At 48.9% G+C, this 23,232-nt stretch overlaps 1 protein-coding gene across 2 annotated transcripts; it reads left to right on the top strand.

Moving 5' to 3' along the window:
• Positions 1-252: 252 nt before the first annotated feature.
• On the top strand, positions 253-21,588 carry LOC136147309 (myeloid-associated differentiation marker-like). 2 transcript variants are annotated; one of them, XM_065906669.1, is made up of 4 exons: positions 253-338; positions 12,814-12,863; positions 14,234-14,312; positions 19,435-21,588. In XM_065906669.1, exon 4 carries the CDS (start codon positions 19,515-19,517, stop codon positions 20,487-20,489), a length of 975 nt encoding a protein of 324 aa, XP_065762741.1. In that variant the 5' UTR covers positions 253-338; positions 12,814-12,863; positions 14,234-14,312; positions 19,435-19,514; the 3' UTR covers positions 20,490-21,588. The 2 variants fall into 2 exon arrangements, with proteins under 2 accessions (XP_065762741.1, XP_065762742.1); XM_065906670.1 differs by lacking the exons at positions 253-338; positions 14,234-14,312 and having other exon boundaries at positions 11,955-12,863.
• The last annotated feature ends 1,644 nt before the right edge of the window (positions 21,589-23,232 follow it).

The following is a 23,232-nucleotide window of genomic DNA, read 5'->3' as shown; positions in this document are numbered from 1 at the left end:
TTGGTTCAAACTCCATGGATCCTGAGCCTTTTCTAGGCATCTGAGTCAATCCAACCCTGGAGCTGGATCATTCTCTGGGTGGGCCCCAGTGAAGACCACTGCCTTAGCAGTGACCGTGAGCTGCCTAAACGTCATAACACCATTCCACCAAGTGGACATCCCCAGACCTTGGACACCATGTTCCACTTCCTCTGCCTGCTGCAGCTGTTCTCCACCACTGTGGCCTTCTCGCTGGTGGCCAGCATGGGCACTGGGAAGGCGGGCGATAGGTGACTGGCCCGTGGCCGTCTGGAGCTTCTGTTTTGCCATGACTCTCATCATCTTCATTGTTGAGTTATGTAAGTCCCGGTCCTGCCTTCCTGTCTCTGGTATCACTTCCTCGACATCTACACCTGCTATGCTGCCCTCCTCTGCCTCTCGACCTGCATCATCTACTCCATCACCTACGTCCAGTTCCTGCCTTATGTCCCTTATCAGGACCAGGCTATAGGCTGCTACTGCTTTTTCCTGTCTCGCATCTCTGCTGTATATCATAGATGTGGCCTGGACGTGGGTCTGCTATCTGTTCAGGGAGATTTCCAGCTACCTGCACACTGTGCCAGGCCTGCTGAAGGTGCTGGACAACTTCATGACCTGTATCATCTTTGCCTTCCTCAGCAACACCTCCCTGTACGTGCACCAGTCGGCCCTGGAGTGGTGCGTGGCCATTACTCCTTCTGCTTCATCCCAGCAGCCGTGGCCACGCTGCTGAAGCTGGATGGCTGGGAGGACACCTACCAATCCCCTCCCCATCTTCCAGGTTGTTATGACCCTGCTCTCCTTTTCTACATTCTACTGTCCTTTTCTACATTAGTGCTCTCGTCCTCTGGCTGCTCTATCAGTTCAGTGAGGAGTTTGACAGGCATCCTCACTGGTCCAGCGACAAGGACTGCATTGATGACTTCCCCTACAGTATGTACATCTGAGACCAGTGACTGGCTGTGGCCATCCTGACTGCCATCACCCTGCTGATTTACGTGGTTGAGCTGCTGTACTGGGCCCACCAGCTTTCTGTAGGGACTGAGGATCCAGTGTCCAGTGCTTCAGACTCTGTTTGGTCCCATTCAGTATCTTTACAGAGTTTGGACATCCTCTGATGCCCTCTTCCTGGCTCCCTCTCTCCCTCCTCCCAACCTTCCCCTTTCATCTCACTCTCTTTTCTGTTTCCTTCCCTCCTTCTGCTCTGCCTCCTTCCTGTTTTCTTTGGTTGCCCATATCCTGTTTTGTCTCTTTCTCCTCTCATCTTTTTTACTTTTCTGCTTTTTGCCCCTTTTCTGGTCATCCTTGGTTTTCTCATCTCTTGTGTCCTGACCACCTCTCCCCATTTTTTTTCTTCTGATCCATCAGGACCTGAGACTCCTTCCTTCTCTGCCCACTGCCCCCTCCCACCTACTAAGGTGCTGACTCCACAGCACACAGCCCTCTGTGCAGCTGTTCACACCCTGGGCCTCCGGAGGGGCCTCTTTGCCAAAGTGTGTCTGTCTCCTGGCGGTGCCTTAGTTGTATATGCATCTGGGAGTGGGGGTGGGTAGCTAGTCATCAGGCCCCCTTTCTCCCAGTGGAGAGGGATGTGTAGGCTACATCCCCATTACGTTGAAAAAATCCTCTAGAGGTCAATAATTTCCAGTGGGCAAGAATCTTGAAGCAGAGATCCTGGATCCCTGGGCCCCACCTGGTGCTAAGCCCCACCTGAGATTGGCTCCAGGATTTTTGCAGGCTCACGGAACACCTGCTGCCTAGAGGGCATTTTAGAGGAAGTCAGGGGTGAATGCCTTCAATCCCAACTGCTGTCTGGGGAACTAAAAAAAGGAGCTGGGAGGACTGTATGGTCTTGAAGACACCAGTCTGCAGTGTTTGTGAGGGGCAGTGATGTGGCCCGCTTGCCTCAGTGATAAAATAGCATTTGATCACTGTAGGGACAGGGGCATGGCCACCGCCAGCCTCAAAGTGATGTTAGCCTGGGTGTTTTATTTATTTATTTACTTTTACTATCTTCTGTTCAGGACAGCAAAAATTACTGAGTGACCCTGTGTTGGGGTCTCTTTGATTAAAGACATTTTTTATCTTAATTTCTTTTTTTAAGGTGCTTTTTTTATTGTGGTAAAAGTCACATAGCATGAAACATGTGACTTTAACCATATTTAACTGTACAGTTCAGTGGCCCTAAGTGCATTCACATTGTACAACTCTCATGATCATCTCTCTCCCAAATTTTTCACCTTCTTAAACTGAAACTCTCCCCTTTAAGCACTAACTCCCATCTGCCTCCTCATGCCCCTGCTCCTGGCATCTACAATGCATTTTCTGACTATGAATTTGACTCTTCTAGGTACCACGGATGAGTGGAATAAAATAGTATTTGTCTGCACCTATTGTATATTGGAAGGCATTTTTAAAGTTAATATGTGTGAGTGACCTTATGCTTGAAGAGGAAGTTTCTTTTCAAATTTTCTTGAGCAGGTGGTTGGGGATGGGGTGGGGGTTACTGGTCCCAGTGTCCAAGGAACTACCTTGCTTGAGTGTGAGAGGACACACTCATGTGTATGTGTTTCTGTGTGCCAATTGCTTTTTGTTGCTGCCTCTTGATTCTCTGGGACTCAGACACAATGTAATCTAAATCAATGTACATAATTTTAAAAAATTTCTGGGGCTTCTGGTTCCTATTAGTCCCTGCTGTCAATCATAGAGAAGACAGTTCAACATTCGTTCAAACAGTTGTCCACATTTATAATGTCCTTTTCAATCTCAATCCAAAGATGAAAGAAAAGAAACAAACAAAAACCCAAAACAAAGTCCACATATTTTAATTGCTCCCATATGCCTAGCACTCAGAAGAGTCCTAGTCAATTTCCACCCTCACCCAAACCTAGGTTTCTGGGAGCCCCTTCCACTGACTCCCCAATCACACCTGGACCAAAGCCTGGGGGTGCAGCCCAGCCTATGATGCAAGATGTTGGACCCCACCCCAATGCCAACATCCTGTCCTCCTAACTCTTAAAGGGGCCATGACAGTCCCTGGATGCCTCTCTAGAAAGGTGTGTACTTGTATGCAAGTTAAGTGCACATGTGTGTGTACATGTGTACATGCCCACTGCTCCCCTGCATTGAGACCAGCAGCTCTTTACAGTAACTAGTGACTGTGAAGGCCCCACAAGTCTCCCAGTCTCAACCACAGAGCCTCAGAGTCCAGCATCCTAGGGTCACCAGGGTCAGGGGTGCCAGAGAAGCAGAGCTGTGGGGGAGGGGAGGGGAAGGACCCCCACTGCTGCCCCTCACTCCTGTATCAGAATGAAGCTTGTGATCTTCACCCAGGGGCAGGTTGGATGGGGGGTAAGGGCTCCCAGGAGGTGGTCCTCATGGAAGGAAAATCTTAAGAAACAGTGAAATTAAATTCCTATTTTAAGACAAGACAAGAAAATTTTAAATATAACATTTTTTGTCTTTTTCAGCCTCCTCCCTCTCCTGTAGTGTGCATTATTCATCTGCATTGTGCCTTAACCAGACCTCTTCAAGGGAAGAAATACCCATATCACCAAAAGGGTAACATTTTCTAGAGGAAGGCCTTGTAACGACTTAGAAGACAGCACTGCTAACTTACTTAGGACCTGATTAATGTCTCTAGCTGTATTACTTGTGCTCTGCTTATTTTAAAGATTCATGCCTTGTTTCTTGTATTAACAGATCTGTGATTAAGTCTGTGATAAAAAATAATGGTGACTAGGCCTATTGAAATGATTCATATAATATGTATAGTTTTATAAAATCCATGATTGTAATGCAGTGACTGTTCCCAATATGGCTTAGTGATAAAAAACTTGCCTGCCAATGCAGGAGACTCAGGTTTGATCCCTGGGTCTAGAAGATTCCCTGGAGAAGGAAATGGCAACCCACTCCGGTATTCTTGCCTGGGTAACCCCATGGGCAGAGGAGGCTGGTGGGCTACAGTCCATTGGGTCTCAAAGAGTCAGAGATGACTTATCGACTACACAACAACAACTACAGATATGGGAAGAAGCAGCAGGAGGGAACCATTTCCTCAGGGCTTGGGCCCAGACCACCTTTACCTCCTCATCCAGTCCGATGACTTTAAGATTTCATTCATCAGTAAATATTCTTGTTCACCAAGTGTGTGTTCCAGGCGCTGATCTAGGCACTGGACAGAGAGCAGAGAACAGAACCAAGAGTTCTGCCCTCATGGAGCTCGCGCTCTAGTACAGGAGATGTGCACATCAATATATAACATCAAGTCAGTGGGTGATAAATGCCACGATAAAGGGAACACAGGTGAGAAGAGTTATTGGAGTGTGTACGGTGGGAGGAGGGGCAAGGCTGCTATTTTAGGTGGGTGGAGGTCAGGCTGCTCCATGGATACGACATTTAAGAAGATACTGAAGAAAGTGAATAGGCCGTGTGATGACAACTCCCCAATTCCTACCTCCAGAGCTGATCTCTATTGGGACCCAGAGTTGTACCCTACTGCCTCCTGATCTCTCCCTCTGGATGTCTCAGGACACATCACACTCAACATGTCCAGTCCCACCTCTCAAACCCCTCAGCCCCCAACACACACTGATCCTTCCTCATCTTTCCCATCTTAGTCAATGGCACCACCTTCCCAAATGCTCTTCTCAAAATGCTTGTGAATCCATCTAGTCTTCTTCATCTCTAGACCATCTTGTCCACATCCATCCATCCCCTCACCTGCTCTCGTGCCATAAGCTTCTAGGTGCTTCCTGTAGTTCCATCAGTTCAGTTCAGTCCCTCAGTCATACCTGACTCTTTGCAACCCCATGGGCTGCAGCATGCCAGGCTTCCCTGTCCATCACTAACTCCTGGAGCCTGCTCAAACTCATGTCCATCACATCGCTGATGCCATCCAACCACCTTTTCCCCTCTTGTCCGCTTCTCCTCCTGCCTTCAATGTTTCCCAGCATCAGGGTCTTTTCAAATGAGTCAGTTCTTTGGATCAGGTAGCCAAAGTATTAGAGCTTCAGCTTCAGCATCAGTCTTTCCAATGAATATTCTGGACTGATTTCCTTTAGGATTGACTGGTTTGATTTCCTTGCAATTCAAGTGACTCTCAAGAGTCTTGTCCAACACCACAGTTCAAAACCATCAATTCTTTGGCACTCAGCTTTCTTTATAGTCCAACTCTCACATCCATACATGACCACTGGAAAAACCATAGCTTTGACTAGATGGACCTTTGTTGGCTAAGTAATGTCTCTGCTTTTTAATATGCTGTCTAGGTTGGTCATTTCCATCTTTTCTTGCAAAGACTGGTTTGGAGTAAAGTCAAAGTAAGATACTTTGAAGGTTTCTGTTTGCTCCCTTAGGATGGAAGACAGATTCCAAAACATCACCTCCAAAGTCCTACAAGTTCAGACCCCTTCTTACCTCTCCAGCCTCCTCACCTCTCTCCCTCCAACCATTGACAACTGCTCCCAATTCCTCTCAGAGCTTTTCACCTTACCTGTCTACACACCAGACCCCAACCCTGAACTCCTGTGTCACTCTAAGCCTCAGTTTGCTCATCCAGAAAATGAAGAGAATAGCTCCTGCTTTTAGTCTTAAAGGCTGTTAACTGCACCTTGAAGAGAACATCTCTGGCCACTTAAGCAGAGAATAACTGTACTAGAAGGATGCAGGATAGCTTGGAGAATCATTAGGGAGGGACCAGCCTGTCCACAGGCTGAGACCAGGAAGGAGGGGTGCTGGGCAGCCAGGTCACAGCCAAGGGCAGCAGGTCCAGGCACCATGGCCATTGGAAGCATGCACTGGATGCTCCTGCAGGCCCCACAGAAGGAATTCTGATCTGTCTTTGTTTCTGTGTATCACTTGTTCTTGTGTGTCCAGGCCCCACTTGTGGGGCAGGTCCAATATTCATCTGGCCTTTTCTGTCTTACTGAGGGTCAGGCCCAAGTCTCTCCCCAGGTCACACAAATGATGGGATTGTCCTCAAATATGGTGATGAGTTCATGACCTCAGTGGTTCCCCTCCATGGAGATGTCCATCACACAAGACCAAGGGTTGTTAAGAGGATTAAATGGGACAAAACATGCCTCAGTGATTGTCAAAAATTTACCCAAAAGGCAAAAGGGATGAATGTATCCCAGCTGGCTACAGTCTGAGCTGTAAGCACTTGTTATATTCATTTGAGAAACACTTGGCATGGGTCAACAGGGTAGTTACGGACATAAAAGTTTTAAGAGGTGTCACACACAGCGCTCACTGCAGGTCAAGCCCTGCTCTGGATTCAAGTGTTCCTCCCAGAAACCCATGAGCTATGCACAATGCGTCCCCATTTTTACAAGCACACAGAGGGTAACTAGTCCAAGATCACACAAGTAGGAAGTGACAGAGCTGGGATTTGAACCCAGTCATGTGGGTACAGGACCTTAAACTCTGATTGGCATTGATTTGTACCTTATATTCCAGAAAGATAAAGCAGCCAATATTTTTTGAACACCAGCAGTCTGACAAGGTGTCTTATTACCTCTATTTCATTTCATCTTCAGGGATATTATTACTGTCATCCCCATTTAACAGATGATGAAACTGAAGCTCAGAGAGCACGTTATGTTTTTAGCTCAGAGTCACAAAGTTACTCCCTAACAGAGACTGGATTTGAACACAGATCTGTCTCCCCCAAACCTCAGCAGATAAAAGAACCTCAGGAAATGCTGAGCCCCTTCCCTCTTCACTCAGATCCAGGAACCAACCACACAGACAAGGGTCACATGGATCGGCCGTCTGCACTGGCACCCAAGGGAGATAACCAGGTGCCTGAGGCCGCAGGAGGGAATGGCCCCAATTCTCCCCACTCAGAGGAGGACCGAGGAAGGGTAATCCCTGATTTTTTCAAGAAACTGGTCCAGGACCACAGAATGGAAACATCTGTGCCCCAGGCTCTGTTCTGGATGCAGCTCAGGCCACAGTCCAGAGGGCATCAGCTGGAGTCACCGTGTGCAGAGGAGGCTCTGGCCAGCTGAGGAGGGAGCCTCTGGCTGCCGCCCCAGGAGACAGGGAGCCCAGGCCAGTCAAGGAGCAAAGGAAGGGGCTGAGGCTTGGGCACTGGACAAATAGGGGATCATCTCCATCAACTGTGTGTGCTAAAGGGCTGGAGGAGGCCCTGGACACTAAGTAGGTGGGTTTGGGGGCCACAGCTCCCCCTCCCCATCCAAGCTGATTGGGTGGCATCACCAACACGATGAACATGAGCTTGAGCAAGTTCCGGGAGTTGGTGATGGACAGGAAAGCCTGGTGTGCTGCAGTCCATGGGGTTGCAAAGAGTCAGACCCCTGAACCCAAGGAGCCTCCCTTCTCTCTGCCTTTCGAGACAGGCCTGTGTGGGCATCTCTCAGCTCCTCCCCCAGTCTGTCTGCTTTGGAGTCAGAGCAGATGTGACTGTGAATCCAGTCGTGGACCCCACATCTGCCTCTCTCTTCACTCTGGGCTTTTGTTTCATCTTCCCCTGCTATGGTCAGCACTCTATATGCCCAGCAGCAAGGAATTTCCTTTTCCTAAAAGAAACACGAGTTTCCTAAACAGGGCAAGAGCATTTGGGCTGCTGGGCTGGACTCTGAAGAAGTGGAAAGTCAAGAATGTGCATGAACAAGGGAGTCTGAGAGACCTCAGACGGTGGGGGCGCCTGGAAGCAGTTTGCGTTTTTGACAAGAATCATTGGAGAGTTAGACCACTAGGAAGTGACTGAGGAAACTCAGGTTGTGAATGAGAAACACGTTCACCACCAAGCAGAGGTCATTGGGAAAGAGGGTCTGTATAATCAGGAGGGATGTGACCAATAAACAGGACCCAGCAGCCAAGAGGGAATAAGCAGAGAGAGTGGACAGAGGGGAGGGAGCCGGCTTCCAACTCCACATCTGAGTCTCCAAGACTGGCAAGATCAGGGGCCCTGGGAAGAGGGGTGCTGGGAGGGACCAGGGGTCTCTGGCACCCCTCCCCCATCAAGCAGATGAGGAAAGGGATTCAGCAGCAGCGAGTGCCCTCCTCGGGGAGACGGGGCAGGTTTGTGCAGAACTGGGGTGGATGGGGCAGAATCCCAGCCTGGAGGATGCTGCTCCCACATGTCACAAGCAGCGTCGGGCCGTGGACAGACACCCAGCCTGGGGACAGGACACCTGGGTCCTGACTCTGACTCTGCCACACACAGGGTGACTCTGGACACGTCCTGCCCCTCCCTTGGGTCCAGCTGCTCCTATTCTATGACCAGACTATGTTTATCTCATTCAGTCGTGTCCAACTCTTTGTGACCCCATGTACTGCAGCCCGCCAGGCTCCTCTGTCCATTGGATTTCCCAGGCAAGAATACTGGAGTGGGTTGACATTCTCTTCTCCAGGGAATCTTCCCAATCCAGGGTTCAAACCCAGTTCTCCTGAACTGTAGGAGGATTCTTTACGATCTGAGCCACCAGGGAAGCCCCTATGATGAGAAGGTTGAACTAAATACAGGATGATTACACTTTCTTTTGAGCACCACAGTGAGGGGACTGGAATAACCTTGGAATTGTGGCAAATGGCCCTTAACCTCTCAACAGGAGGAATTGAGAGCCGCCGCCAAAAACCACGAGGCTTAGACAGCGAACCCCTCAGGTGAGCCACCCTGGACAATTCTTTTACTAAAGCCCAGACACATTTCCATCCTCCTGGGAAGTGAGGTCCCAGGGTTCTGTTCAATTTGATTTAGAAAAATATGAGAATATGAGGTTCCTGCACTGAGACTTGCAGAGGTCAACACATTCTTGCTTTTGTGGATGAAAAATTAACCAATAGTCAAGCTAAGAAAGAATTGGAAACTTTATTGGAACCAACCTGAGAAGTGTAAGTGGGGAGACAGTCTCTCAAGAAACTCTGAGAATTGTTTCAAGGAGGTTAGGGTTGGAGGTCAGTATGTGTGTGATATGGAGGAAGGACATGAAATCAACCCATGTCTTGGTAGAAGGTTCCTTCAGTCAGGAAGAACAGATATCATGGTTAATGCTTTTAGTGCTTCCTAAGCATGAACAGATGCAAGAAACTGGGTTCATAGAAAAGTCTCCTGAAAATATCGAAGTATGTGAGGGCAGGTTCTGCCAGTTTTCTCAGAGTACAAAGTACAATCCTGACCTTTTCCATGACTTTCTTTCAGAGTGGATTGCAGGTCAGTGAATTTCAGCAGCTAGTGACTTGATTCTTGTAGAACTGGGTGGTGGGCAACATTCTTTATCATACAATCTATTTGTTTCCATCTTAATCTCAATCAAGGTTTGGGAGGACTTTTCCCAGGTCAGGTGAGAATTTCGTTGATGTACAATTATTCATCTAGTCCTGGTAACAGTAGCCAAAATCCTCTGGACTAACAGTCTTACTTGTCTGTCAGGCTCTTGGAAATGGTTCCCTCCTATTGTTTCTTCCCATATCTCGAGTCACCTTATTACAGTCATGGATCTTATAAAACTGTGTATTAGGTCACCTGGTCATTATTGTTTTTATCAGAGGCTCAATGACATATTTGTTAGTGCAAGAAACAATATTCTTGTAAAACAGCAGACTATAAGTGATATAGCTAGTGACATTAACAAGGTCATAGGTAGGCAGTGTCATATAAAGTCACAAGGCTGGGGTTAGAACAAAAATTGATGTTTACAATGGGTCAGGTATTTCTGCCCTTAGGTAGGTCTGGTTAGCACATACTGCAGACGCACACTGCACACCTCAGAGGAGGGAGAAGGTCAAAACAGGTAGAGAAAAACTTTGTTTAAGTTTTTCTTGTCTTTCCTTAAAATATGAATTTTCTTTCATTGCTTCTTAAGATTTGCCTGTCATGGGAACCACCTCCTAGAGCCTTCCCCATTTACCTTACCCGCCCCCGGGTGAAGATCACATGCCTCCTCCCAGTACAGGAGTGAGGGGCAGCAGTGGGGGTCCTCCCCTCCCCTCCCCCACAGCTCTGCTTGCCTGGGGCCCCTCTGGTTCTGGTAACACCAGGATGCTGGGCTCTGAGGTTTTGCAGCAGAGAGCAGGAGACTAAGGACAATATTGGTGGCTTTCCGGCCACCAGTTATTATAAAGGCTGCTGGTCCAAATGCATCTGTGAGCACAGACATACAGGCACATACACAGGCAAACACACACGCTGGGCATGCAGGCAGGGACACACTTTAAATACAGTCAACCGGGCTCTGGTCCTTTAAGAGCTAAGGGGACAGAAAGTCTAGTGTTGGGGACACAGCTGCTAGTTGTCTTGGGCAGTGCCATGTCCCCAGGTCCTGGGGGAAGGTGAGGGTGGGGAGACAATGGGAAGGGCTCCCAGAGATGGGGGCTTGGGTGAGAGTAAAAATCTGCACCATCCTTCTGAGCTCTGAGAAAATTTGGGGCAATTAGTATATGTCAGGTTTGTGGGTTTTTTTCTTTTATCTTCGTATTGAGGTTAAAAAAGAACAGTACAGTTTTAGGAGAAAGGACGAGCCTTCATCTGTGATTGTTAGCAGGGTTCAATGGTATCCACAAATTCCAGAGAATTAAAAAATCCATGTATATTTACACTTATTTAGATCCTATTATGTGTGGGTCCTGGAGAAGCAGGAAGCAGCATCAGAAAACAACTGACACTTAGAAACACATGTTTGTGCAGCAAATTCAAGCAATACAGTTTTCTTGACTACGGTATCAACAATACCCACCCATTCAACACCACCCATTAACAAAGCTTTGAAAAGAAACTTTCCATGCAAAAATATAGTCACCCAGTAATTTTTGTCCTTGAGACAATAAAATTTAAAGAAAAATATAATACCCAGGCTAACATCACCTTTAATGCTGGCAGTGGCGATGCCCTTCTCCCTGCAGATTTAGGACCTACTGTTTTGATCACTGAGGCAGGAGGGCCATATCACTGCCCCTCACCAACACTGCAGACAGGAGTCTTCAAGAGTCTGGGGTTCTTCACCAGCTCCTACTTTGATTTCCCAGAGAGTAGTTGCGATGCGGAGGCATTCAGTCTTTGCTTCTTTTAAGATGGCCTCTGCTGGCAGTGGGTTTTCAGTAAGCTTGGAGAAATTCTGGAGCCAGTGTCAGACCGGGTCAACCACCAGCCAGGCCCAGGTACCCAGGGTCTCTGCTTCAAGACTTCTCCCACTGGAAATTACTGACCTGCAGAGACTTTTGTTCAACTTAAAGGAATGGTGGACTGTATACCCCATCCCCAGGGAGAAAGTGGGCCATATCTCTTGGTACTCACCCCCAACCCCAACCTCCTTCCAACACACACACACCAACTAAGGCACCCCCATGGGGACAGAGTTGCTTTGGCAACGAGGCCCCTCCGGAGGCCCAGGGTGTGAACAGCTGCACAGAGGGCTATATGATGTGGAGTCAGCACCTTAAGATGTGGGAAGAGGTGGTGGGCAGAGAAAGAAGGAGTCTCAGGTCCTGATGGATCAGAAGAAGGAAAATAAGGAGAGGTGGTCAGGACACAGGAGATGGCAAAACCAAGGATGACCAGAAAAGGGGCAAAAAGCAGAAAATGTCGAATAGATGAGAGCAGCAAGAGAAAGAGGCAGAACAGGATGTGAGCAAACACACCAAACAGGGCAAAGACAGAGCAGAAGGAGTGAAGGAACAGAAAAGAGAGTGAGATGAATGGGGAAGGATGTGAGAGGGAGAGAGGGGAGCCAGGAAGAGGACATCAGTGGATGCCAGAGCTGTATTAAAAAAGACCCTCTCATTTAGAAAGCGAATTCTTAGTCCCTACAAAAACCTCACAGGCCAGTTACTCAGTGTCAGCCACATAAATCGCAGGTGGATGGCTGTCAGATGGCCGCAGCTAGTTGCTGGTCCCAGGTGCACACCAAGCAGGTGAGTCTATCGCTGCAGCTCACATCACTGGACCGCTGGGGCTGCCCATCCAACTTCTTGATGAACTGGTGGAGCTGACAGAGGACCAGAGCACTAGGGTAGAGGAGTACTGAGAGCATTGTCTGCTCAGACAGGATACAGGTGGGGAACAGAGCTTTCTGTCTTTGACTCGATCAAACCCCTTCCCTATGAAGTTCACAGCTCCATCCAGGAGGAAGCATATGAACTACATAACCATGAATGAGAGGCTGGCTGATGCTGATACTGGTGAGGGCTGCTGATGAAGGCGATGATGAGCCATTCAGCATAGTTCTCTGGCCTCCTGGCCAGGCCGGGGAAGGCTGGCTTGAACCAGACCATGCCTCCAGGCTGGATATGATGCAAAACACTTCAACGGCATAGAGTATAGCAGCCACTAAGGCAAATGCAGTGGCAATGATGACCCTGTTTCGGGTGGAGCCTGGAGACAAGAACTTGATGTAGGTGGTGCCGAAGATGATGGACGTTGAGAGGCAGAGGATGAAGAGGTAAAAGGCGTGGGCGTAGAGAAAGCCGTCCCAGGAGAAGGGGAGGCGGGACCGGAGCCCACAAAACTCCCCTATGAAGACGGTGAGGGTCACAGTGAAGCAGATGCACCAGAAGAGCATGCACCAGTTAATTACGCCCTCTGTCAGAGTGACCTCAGTGGCCACCAGAGAGAAGGGCACACTGGTGGAGAGCAGGAAGCAGGCCTTGGTGCCCAGGCCTGAGGACGGGCACATGGTGATCATGGTGGTCAGGCAGGTCTCCGGCCCCCGTCTGTAGCCTTGCTTGTTTCTCAACCAAAGGCTTATTAATAGTTAAACAGAGTTTGATGTTCTGGTTTCAGTTTTGCTTTGCCGGTTAAGCACTGTTTCTGTCTCCATTCTTTTTCTCCAGAAAATATACAACCACTGACTCCCTAGAACTGATGTGCTGATCTGAACAAAGTAAGGACCACACTTACCTTCTCAATCCAGCAAGGCGGCCCAGGGGTTAATGTCAAGTCTCCCCAAATAGAAGCACAGCGCACCCCTGGCACACAGCCCGCGGCCGTTTCAGCTTCCTTCCTTGTATAAATCCCGGCTGAGCCTTGCCGTGCTGGGAGTTGATTCTTCTGGGCAGTAAAACACTTTCTTGCTGGTTTCCTTAAGATAAAACTACTTTTCTTAAACCCAAGACTTAGCTCTCTGTACTGGCTTCTTCAGTGACAAGCAGCTGGGCCTGAGTTGGGGGACAGTGTTGACCGTCCAGGCAGGAGACAGGTCCCCAAGTCTCCAGCCCCTCCCTTTCATCCTAGAGCAAGGAGCAGAGCGCCACTGGGAAGATAGGGTGGAGTGTCAGCTATTCCCAGCGAAGATCTATAGGTCTTTTCCAGCAGCTGCCATACTTGCTAGTTTCAGGAACTTGCCCTGTCCCTCCCCACACCTTGCTCACAGTGAGCTTTCACTTTCTGTTAAGAGAAGGAAACTGGCCTCTGAAGGAGCACCGACATCTTGACTGAGTGAGTAGAGGGGTTGTGGGCCCCAGGAGCCCCCCTTCCCACCTGTTTGTGTATATTCTTTGCTCTTTGGAACTTTGGGGCCACTTGGAGACTGCAGAAGTGGGAATGGCTTGTTTGTGACTCTGTACCACTCTCTTCCCACGGAAGAATTGCTTGTTTGTTTTAAATCTGTTCTAGGGGAGCCAGTGAAGTGGGGGGAGGGGATCTATATCCATCCCTTCTACAAGTCCACTGGCACTCATTTTGGCAGATTGTCAAAGCTAGAGGTATTGTTGCAGGAAGAGGAACCCTTTCCAGGGTCTGAAACTGGGCTCTTGTCTAACACTCGAAAATGAATTGTCCAAGGAGACACATGTAGCTGACAAAGCAAGAGATTTTATTGGGAAAGGGTGCCGGAGCGGAGAGCAGGAGGGTAAGGGAACCCAGGAGAACAGCTCTGCCACATGGCTCACAGTCTTCGGTTTTATGGTGATGGGATTAGTCTCCGGGTTGTCTTTAGCCAATCATTCTGACTCAGAGTCCTTCCTGGTGCCTTGTTCAGCCAAGATGGATGCCAGGGAGGTTTCCAGGAGGTGTTCGGACACATGTTGTCTCCTGTTGACCTTTCCCGAACTCTTCCGGTTGGTGGTGGCTTATTAGTTCCATGTTTCTTACCAGGACCTCCTGTCATAAAACAATTCAAACAAGTGGTTACTAGGGTTCCTGGTCAGGGTGGGTGGCTGTATTCGTGTGCTTCCCCTAACAGTATGATGCTGGAATCAAGAAAAAAAAATGGTTTTCTACTTTTAATGCAACCTGGCCCATGTATGTTTTCAGTTGTGAAGAACATTGGTTCCTGCATGGATGTCTAAATTATTCCAGTACATTGCAGTTAGAGCTCTTTTGTCAACATCTGGTAAGTGGGAGGGAACTCCATGCGCAGATCTTCCTATTACTCCATAATAAGGATTCTTCCAACAAGGGCACTAAATTAAAGGCAAAAAGGAAACTAAACTGTGAAAAGCCTGCCCCCTTTATAGAGGAGTCTGCAGGCAAGGGAGTGAAAAGAGGGGGTCAGCTTTGTAGGGAACTGAATCCAGCCCCCGCTCTGTGGTTCCAGTCCTGATGCCCGAGGGTGGGGCTGCCATGGAATCTGCACCCCTCCTCCCCCCTACTCCAGTCTCTGGAAGAAGGGGGGGTTCTAGTGTGTTGGCGGGGCACAGCCTTAGTGTCACCCAGTGTAAGGAAGAAAGGAGATCTGAAGTAGTCTCTCCTTTTAAGACCTGACAGATGGCTCAATTTGGCCAGTGTGTCCCCTGGGGGTGGTGGTGGAGTGGGGGGCATGCTGGGGGTGGATTTCCACTGAGACAATTCCCTGCAAGGGGTTTCAGTGCAGAAGTGTTAGTGGCTGTTATTGGACATACAATCTTTTTCTCACCTCAGACCTACTAAACTGGAAAAAAACAAATCCTCCAAGTTGATCCACAAAAACTGGTGGAAATGTTCATTAGTATTTTTTTCAAACCACCGTCTAACATGGGCTGATGCACAGACGTGGGTGATGATTGTGTTCACAGTGGAAGAGCGGTACCTCGTCCCAGACAAAGCCCAACACTCATCTCTTGGTATTTGACTTCTTGAGGGATAAGCAGACAAGCCTGAGTTCAGTAACATGGGACAAGCTAAAGGGCCTCCAGAAGCTAAAAGAGACAAGGAGGGACCCTCCCCTGGGGCATCAGAGATAGAGCAGTCCTGCTGACACCTTGTTTCAAAATGCTGATCTCCAGAACTGTGAGAGAACATATTTCTACTGTTTTAAGCCACCAGGCTTGTGATAATTTGTTGCAAATCTAGGAAGCTGTATTTAATTTCCTGAAATGAAAAATATATTCTTTGTCATATTTTTTAAAAAATTTCTCAGAAAAACTTGCTGACCTCCTGCCCTAGAGCATGGTGGTCACATGAATCCCAGGATCCATTGTCACATCCTTTGTCCCCCATTGTCTGAGACTCACAGGGGAGGGTCCACTGATGCCCAAGGAGCCAGAGGGAAGGAAATAAGGGGATGGAGAGCACTAGGGTCCCTGGAGAGGACCAGCTATACCTGTCTAGGGTGGGGGAAAATCAAGATGCTCTGGGAAGACATAGTCTCATGTTTACAAAACAGTAAAAAAGGTACAGATACTCCCGACAAACATGTATGCATTTATGGACAAACATGTATGCATGTATGTACACACATGTCTACATATGATTTCAGAGCATTTGAAATGTATTGAAGGCTGAGGTTGAGGTTGAAGACATGGATGCTCCCTGGATAGAGGGGTGGACGCTCCTGTGAGCAGGCAGGAAGCCTGGCCATGCCGACGGGAAAACAGTCACAGGAGAGATGATCACAGTCCTGCTTTATGTCAATTATGCATGAGAATGACAGAAATACAGAAAACACTAAACAAAGATGAGGATGGAAAACAATATAAAGAAAAGAGCCTAGCAACTGCTTATCTCCAGCAACCCTACTGCCAAGGAAACCAAACCAGGTGACACTGTATCTCCTGAGGCTTGAAAAGGAGCTGTAATCCAGATTTTCATGTGAAATTAAAACAATGTGCAGCCAGCAAACACTCAGGGCAGAAATAGTAATACTACTGATTCCACATCATTTTTTCATGAAAACACTGTGATGGAAAACTGAACACAGTGAGTCCACCTCGAGTACAAAGTGGTTTGCAGCCCCTGATCTGCAGCAAATCAAGCTGCATGTGCTGATGTCCAGAGTGGGGCCAGGATCTTCTGGGTCCTCTGTGAGGGGGGCGGGGAGGTAGCTGGCACGGATTGAGGGTTCCATGTGACAGGCCCTCTGATGAACCCGTCACATGCTTTTATTCATTTAATTGACACAAAGTAGGTATAGAGACATTGAACAGATGGGGAAACTGAGGTTCTGTTGAGTTGCTTGCCATGATCATCCAGCCATGAAGGCTCTACTCCTTGTCTCTCTGAGTGTCCATCTCATCTCCTCCTTCTCTGTCCTTCTGGCACCTCCTCCTTTTTTCCTCTGTCCCAGCCATGACCTTCCCGGCTCCCTGTCTTACAGTCCACACGCCTGACTGCTGGGCAGGCGGGGCTCAGCCACACCCAGGCTGTGGTCTGACTGGGGCACCACATCCAGGCTCACAGATTAGTGTGGAGGAGGGGCTGCGGGAGGCTCAGACAAAGCTGCTGCTTTCCAGGTGGGGGAACAGGGGCCCAGAGAGGGCACAGACCTGACCCAGGGTCACACGGTTGGAACCCCCATGCCTCCTCTTCTCCATATCCTCTCTCTGATGCATTCAATGGATTCAAAGCATTCAATGCATTGAGGTTGTCTCTTAGTCTTAGGTGGAATTTCAGGGTGAGTTCAAGTAATTAAACTGGGATCAAACTGGGGTTCAGAAAGCATGACACTCCCTGCCTCCCTCACCCCAGTGCCCCTCCCCACCCCGGCTGTGCCCACAGGGAGGCCAGCAGGCTCCAGGGCTCCCCTGGCAGTTGGGGCTCAAGGAGCTCTGGGAGTCCAGGGCGGATCTCAGGTTTGCTCTCTTTCTCTTTCCAGCCTCAGCTTGCCCCAGGGTTTATTATCAGCAAAGGAGACAAGGCCCCTGATGGCAGGAAGCTGGCTGGGGCCCAGGGTGCTGGCCCTTCAGCCCTGGGGCCTCTCAGCAAATAGTCCCTTGGAAACAGGGCAGCTGTCCCTGAGGAGGGGGCGGACTGGGAGGGGCCTCACTCCCCCCACACTGGACCCTGGAGGAGCCCCTGTGTGAGCAGGACTGCAGCCCTGGCTGGTGGGACTGCCTTGGGCAGGTGACCTGGGCAATTCCATGGTCTCCAGGGTCCCTGCCACTCTGGCCACGTGTCCCTGCCACAGCCCTGAAACCCCTTCAGGCCCCTGTTCTCCTCTCTCAGTTCCAGTCCAGGCCCCTCCTCCATGGGAAGGTTGGCTCCTTGCCTGCATCCCTCCTGGGCATGAAGGAACCTACTGGGCTGCCTCAGGGCCACTGGGACCCTGGAATCCCCACAGTCATCTTCACTCTGTGCCCCCCCAACCCCACCCAGTCCTGGATGAATTCTCAGGACTGTCCTCTCCCAGGAGTTAGCAGGGGCCTCCTCTTTCAGTTTCTGCCCTTTAAAGGGGGTGATCATCCATCCATCCACACCCCTTCCCTGAGATGCCCTGAAAGGCTCCTCATCAGCATCAGAAACAGCATCCTTCTTCATTTTCAATCCATTCCTCCCAGCTTTGAAGCTGCTCACCAGTCTCCCAGGCCAGGAGAATCCTGCTCAGGTAGGACCACTCCTAAATCTTTCCAGACTCCACCTGGATGGCAGGCTTGGAGCCCAAGACTGTGTTACTTTAGTCTGTGGTTCCTCAACGTTGCCCCACCTTGGAGTCATGCTGGGTTGGGGTCTCCCTTCTTCAATGAGGAAGCATCACATGTGAAGGCAAAAATGGGTGGAGGGGATTCACAACAGCCCCTATTCCCATGTCATCTGTCCCCACGGCCTTGCTCTCACCCCATGGCTCCTCCCCGTTCACCCCTGAAGATGCCCTCCTCTGGAGGGGGCTGTGTCCCTCAGACAGCAGCTCCTTCTAGTGCTGGCTGCGGGGAGGTGAGGCGGGGACATGTGTGTCCTCAGGTTGCTGTGGAAGGAGGCCGTGGCCCTGAGGATGTCTCCTTTGTCCCAGAGCCCTGAGTTTTGGTCCTGGACTCCCACCCACAGGCCTGGCTGACCTGCTGGGCTGTAGAACAAAGTGCTCAAACCCATGACTTTTTTTTTTTTTTTTTTTTTTTTTTTAATATTATTTTATTAGTTGGAGGCCAATCACTTTACAACATTTCAGTGGGTTTTGTCATACATTGACATGAATCAGCCATATAGTTACATGTATTCCCCATCCCGATCCCCCCTCCCACCTCCCTCCCCACCCGACTCCTCAGGGTCCTCCCAGTGCACCAGGCCCGAGCACCTGACTCATGTATCCCACCTGGGCTGGTGGTCCGTTTCACCATAGATAATATACATGCTGTTCTTTCAAAACATCCCACCCTCACGTTCTCCCCCAGAGTTCAAAAGTCTGTTCTGTATTTCTGTGTCTCTTTTTCTGTTTTGCATATAGAAACCCATGACTTTTTTATTTTTAACTTGGATTTCCACCGCTACACTTTCAACCTTAGGGAAGGCACTTGACTCCTGGTTTTCCCATCTGTAGAATAAGGTTAGCACAACAATAAACAGTTCCTTTTTGAAAATCCTTGCGGTCAGATATTCTCCAGAATTCAGAATTTTTCAGTTTTGACAGGTGACATGATACATATATACTATAGGAGATGACACCCCACTGGGGTCTGAAAGAACTTTGTGATCAAACACATTACTGTTTCAACAAATGAACTTTTGAACATTTACACTAAGTGAAATAAGAAAGAAGGAAAAAAGTTTAGTCCCTCAGTCGCGTCCTACGCTTTGTGACCCCATGGACTGTAGCCTACCAGGCTCCTCCATCCATGGGATTTTCCAGGCAAGAGTAGTGGAGTGGGGCACCATTGCCTTCTCCAGAGGATCCACCCGACCCAGGGATCAAACCCGGGTCTCCCACATTGTAGGCAGACGCTTTACCGTCGAAGTCCAAACAAAACCATAAATGGTCTCCTATGCTTTCAGCTCAGAATTCGTTACCAAACAATTTTTTAAAAATTGTTTTTCCAACTTGAAGGTTTGTGATTGTAGAAAAGACCATGGTATCCTGTATTTCTGTAGATATTGACATGCAGCAAAAAGACATAAAAATGTTGGTGGTTTGAGGCCAGATCCAACCCAGCTGTGAGATGAGACAAGTCTCCTGACAAGGCCAAAGGTGACGGGTGGGGAGAGTCATTCTGGAGTGCTGTGATCTTGCCTGAGTGTCTGAGCCACTGGTTCAAACTCCACAGATCCTGAGCCTCAGCCCTCACAGGGCCCTGAGCCTTTTCTGATCATCTCACTCAATCTGCCTTCAGATCTGGATCTCTCTCGGATGAGACCTAAGTGAAGACCACTCCATACTGGTGACTCTAACCTGCCGGACCTTCACAACAGCATGTCCATCAGGAGGATAATCCCAGCTGAAGATGATGTGGACTCCCTGTGCTACTTCCTCCGTTTACCGCAGGTGATCTCCATGTGTATGGCCTTCTCCCTGGTGGCCAGCATGGGCCACGAGAGGGGGGCTATAGGTGACTGGTGCCTAGGCATCTGGTGCCTTTGTTTCATCATGACCTTCTTCATCTCTATGTTTGAGTGCTTTTACTGCGACTGCAAATTTCCTTTTTTCTGGTACAAATTACCCATCACCTATGCCTGCTATGCGGCCCTCCTCTGCCTCTCGACCTCCATCATCTACCCCGTCTTCTACGTCCAGTACCTGCCTCATGGTCCTTCCCGAGACCGGGCCATCGCTGCCTCTGCGTTCTCCTGCATCTCCTGTGTGCTCTATGCCATAGATGTGGCCTACACATGGAAACACTATGACTTCAAGACCATCCCCTGCTATGTGCACACATTACCAGGCCTGCTAAAGATTCTGGAGAGCTTTGTGGCCTGTGTCATCTTTGTCTTCCTCAGCAACACCTCCCTGTACCTGCACCAGCCGGCCCTGGAGTGGTGCGTGGCCGTGTACTCCATCTGCTTCGTCCAGGTAGCTGTGGCCATGCTGCTGCGGCTGGGTGGCTGGGAGAACAGACTGCCCCTTCCACTCCGCATTTTCCATCTGGGGTTGACCACGCTCTCAGTCCTCCTCTATGTCAGTGCTCTGGTCCTCTGGCCCCTCTACCAGTTTGACGAGAAGTTAGGTGGACAACCCCACTGGGACAGCGATATGAGCTGCATTGGTGAGCTCATCGACTATGGCTGCATCTGGGACCAGCGACTGGCTGTGGCCGTCCTGACAGCCATCAACCTGCTGATTTACATGGTCGACCTGGTGTACTGGACTCGCCAGGTTTCTGTAGGGACTGAGGAACTTTATTGCCTCCACTCACAGGGTGTGTCTTTACAGAGCTCTGCTGTCCCCTGATGCCCTCTTCCTGGCTTCCTCTCTCCCTCCTCACATCCTTCCCCATTCATCTCACTCACTTTGCTGTTTCCACCTGCTCTGTCTCCTTTCTATTTTCCTTGGTTGCCCATGTCATCTTTTGCTTCTTTGTCTTGCTTCTCTCATCATTTCTACATTTTCTGCCTTTTACCCCTTTTCTGGTCATCCTTGGTTTTCTCATCTCCTGTGTCCTGACCACCTCTCCCCATTTTCCTTCTTCTGATCCATCAGGACCTGAGACTCCTTCCTTCTCTGTCCACTGCCGTCTCCCACCTCCTAAGGTGCTGAATCCACAGCACACAGCCCTCTGTGCAGCTGTTCACACCATGGGCCTCCAGAGGGGCCTCATTGCCAAAGTGTGTCTGTCCCCCTGGGAGTGCCTTAGTTGCTGTGTGTTTCTGGTATGGGAGTGAGGGTGGGTGTCTAGGCATTGGGCCTCCTTACTCCCAATAGAAGGGAGTGTATAGTGCACCTCCCCTTGAAGTAAAAAAAAAAAAAATTCTGGAGGTCACTGATTCCCAATGGGCGAGAGTCCTAAAGCAGAGATTTTGGATCCCTGGGCCCTGCCAGATGGTCAGCCTCACCTGAGATTGGCTCCAGAATTCTTCCTAGCTTACTAAACACTGGCTGCCTAGAGGGCATCTTAAACGAATTTGGGATGACTTCTTCCCCCAACCAATCTCTGGAGAATCAAAAAAGGAGCTGGTGGAGAACCCCAGGGACTTGAAGACATCTGTCTGCAGTGTGGTGAGGGGCAGCGATGTGGCCCTCCCGCCTCAGTGATGAAAACAGCAGGTCCTGCCTCTGCAGGGAGAAGAGCATGGCCACTGAAGCCTCAAAGCTGGTGTTAGCTTGAGATTTATTTATTTATTTATTTTTGTATCTTCTGGTCAGGAGGCCAAAAATTATCGGGTGACTTGTTCTTAAAGAGAAAGTTTCTTTTCAGAATTTCTTAGGCAGGTGGTTTGGGGGTGGGGGTGGTTATTGCTGCTTCCATTGTCAAAGGAATTGCATTGCTTGAGTGTGAGGTGACACGTATGTGTATTTCTGTGTACTTGTTGCTTTCTGCTAATGCTTCCTGAGTTTCTGGAATCAAGTAAAATAAATATATAATTAAAAACTTTTTTCTAGATCTTTTTGTTTCCATTAGCCCCTGCTGTCAATCATAGGGAAAAGCCTTGTACTTTTTCTCACACACATAATGTTCCTTTTAATCTCAGTATAAAGATAAAGAGTTTCCTCAATGGCTCGGCAGTAAAGAATCCATGGGCAATGGAGGAGACAATGAAAGAGATGCCAGTTTGATCCCTGGGTAAGGTAGATCCCTTGGAGAAGGGCATGGCAACCCACTCCAATACACTTGCTTGGAGAATCCCATGGACAGAGGAGCCGGTGGGCTACAGTCCATGGGGTCACTAAGAGTTGGACATGACTGAAGCCACTTAGCATGCATATCAAGATGAAATGGAAAAAAGCAAAGAAACAAAAAGCCCAAACAAAATCCGCATATTCTAATATCCCCAAATTGACCTAGAACTCAAAAGAGTCCTAGTCAGTTTTCACCCTCACCCAAATCTATGTTTTTGAGAATCACTCCCACTGACTCTCCACCTCCACCTGGACCAGAGTCTGGGGATGTGGCCCAGCCTGTGAGGCAAGAGGTTGGACCCCACCCCAGTGTCAATATCCTGCCCCCTAACTCTTAAAGGGGCCATGACAGCACCTCAAGGCCTCTCTTTAAAGATGTATACCAGTATGGTTGTTCAGTGCACCCGTGTGTGTACATGTGTGCTTGCTCATGTCAGTCAGTCAGTTCAATCGATCAGTCGTGTCCGACTCTTTGCGACCCCATGAACCATAGCACGCCAGGCCTCCCTGTCCATCACAAACTCCTGGAGTTTACCCAAACTCATGTCCATTGAGTCGGTGATGCCATCTAACCATCTCATCCTCTGTCGTCCCCTTCTCCTCCTGCCCTCAATCTTTCCCAACATCATGGTCTTTTAAAATGTGTCAGCTCTTTGCATCAGGTGGCCAAAATATTGGGGTTTCAGCTTCAACATCAGTCCTTCCAATGAACACCCAGGACTGATTTCCTTTAGGATGGACTGGTTGGATCTCCTTGCTATCCAAGGGACTCTCAAGAGTCTTCTCCAACTCCACAGTTCAAAAGCATCAATTCTTCAGTGCTCAGCTTTCTTTATAGTCCGACTCTTACATCCATGCATCACCACTAGAAATACCATAGCCTTGATTAGATGGACCTTTGTTGACAAAGTAATGTCTCTGCTTTTGAATATGCTGTCTAGGTTGGTCATAACTTTCCTTCCAAGGAGTAAGCGTCTTTTAATATCATGGCTGCAATCACCATCTGCAGTGATTTTGGAACCCCCCAAAATAAAGTAGGCCACTGTTTCTACTGTTTCCCCATCTATTTGCCATGAAGTGATGGGACTGGATGCCATGATCTTAGTTTTCTGAATGTTGAGCTTTAAGCCAACTTTTTTACTCTCCTCTTTCATTTTCATCAAGAGGCTCTTTAGTTCTTCGTCACTTTCTGCCATAAAGGTGGTGTCATCTGCATATCTGAAGTTATTGATATTTCTCCCGGCAGTCTTGATTTCAGCTCTCTTCCTCCAGCTCAATGTTTCTCATGATATACTCTGCATATAAGTTCATGTGCCGCCCTGCAATGACACCAACAACGCTATATAGTAACTGGTGA

Source organism: Muntiacus reevesi, chromosome 15 (genome assembly GCF_963930625.1).
Source record: "Muntiacus reevesi chromosome 15, mMunRee1.1, whole genome shotgun sequence".
Taxonomy (NCBI): Eukaryota; Metazoa; Chordata; class Mammalia; order Artiodactyla; family Cervidae; genus Muntiacus; species Muntiacus reevesi.
Note: the sequence above shows the minus strand (reverse complement) of the source record. Positions and strands in the feature narration are given on the sequence as shown.

Excerpts from the sequence above, each read along its gene's own strand:
- LOC136147309 (XM_065906669.1), top strand. The coding sequence starts at position 19,515 with ATGTCCATCAGGAGGATAATCCCAGCTGAAGATGATGTGGACTCCCTG.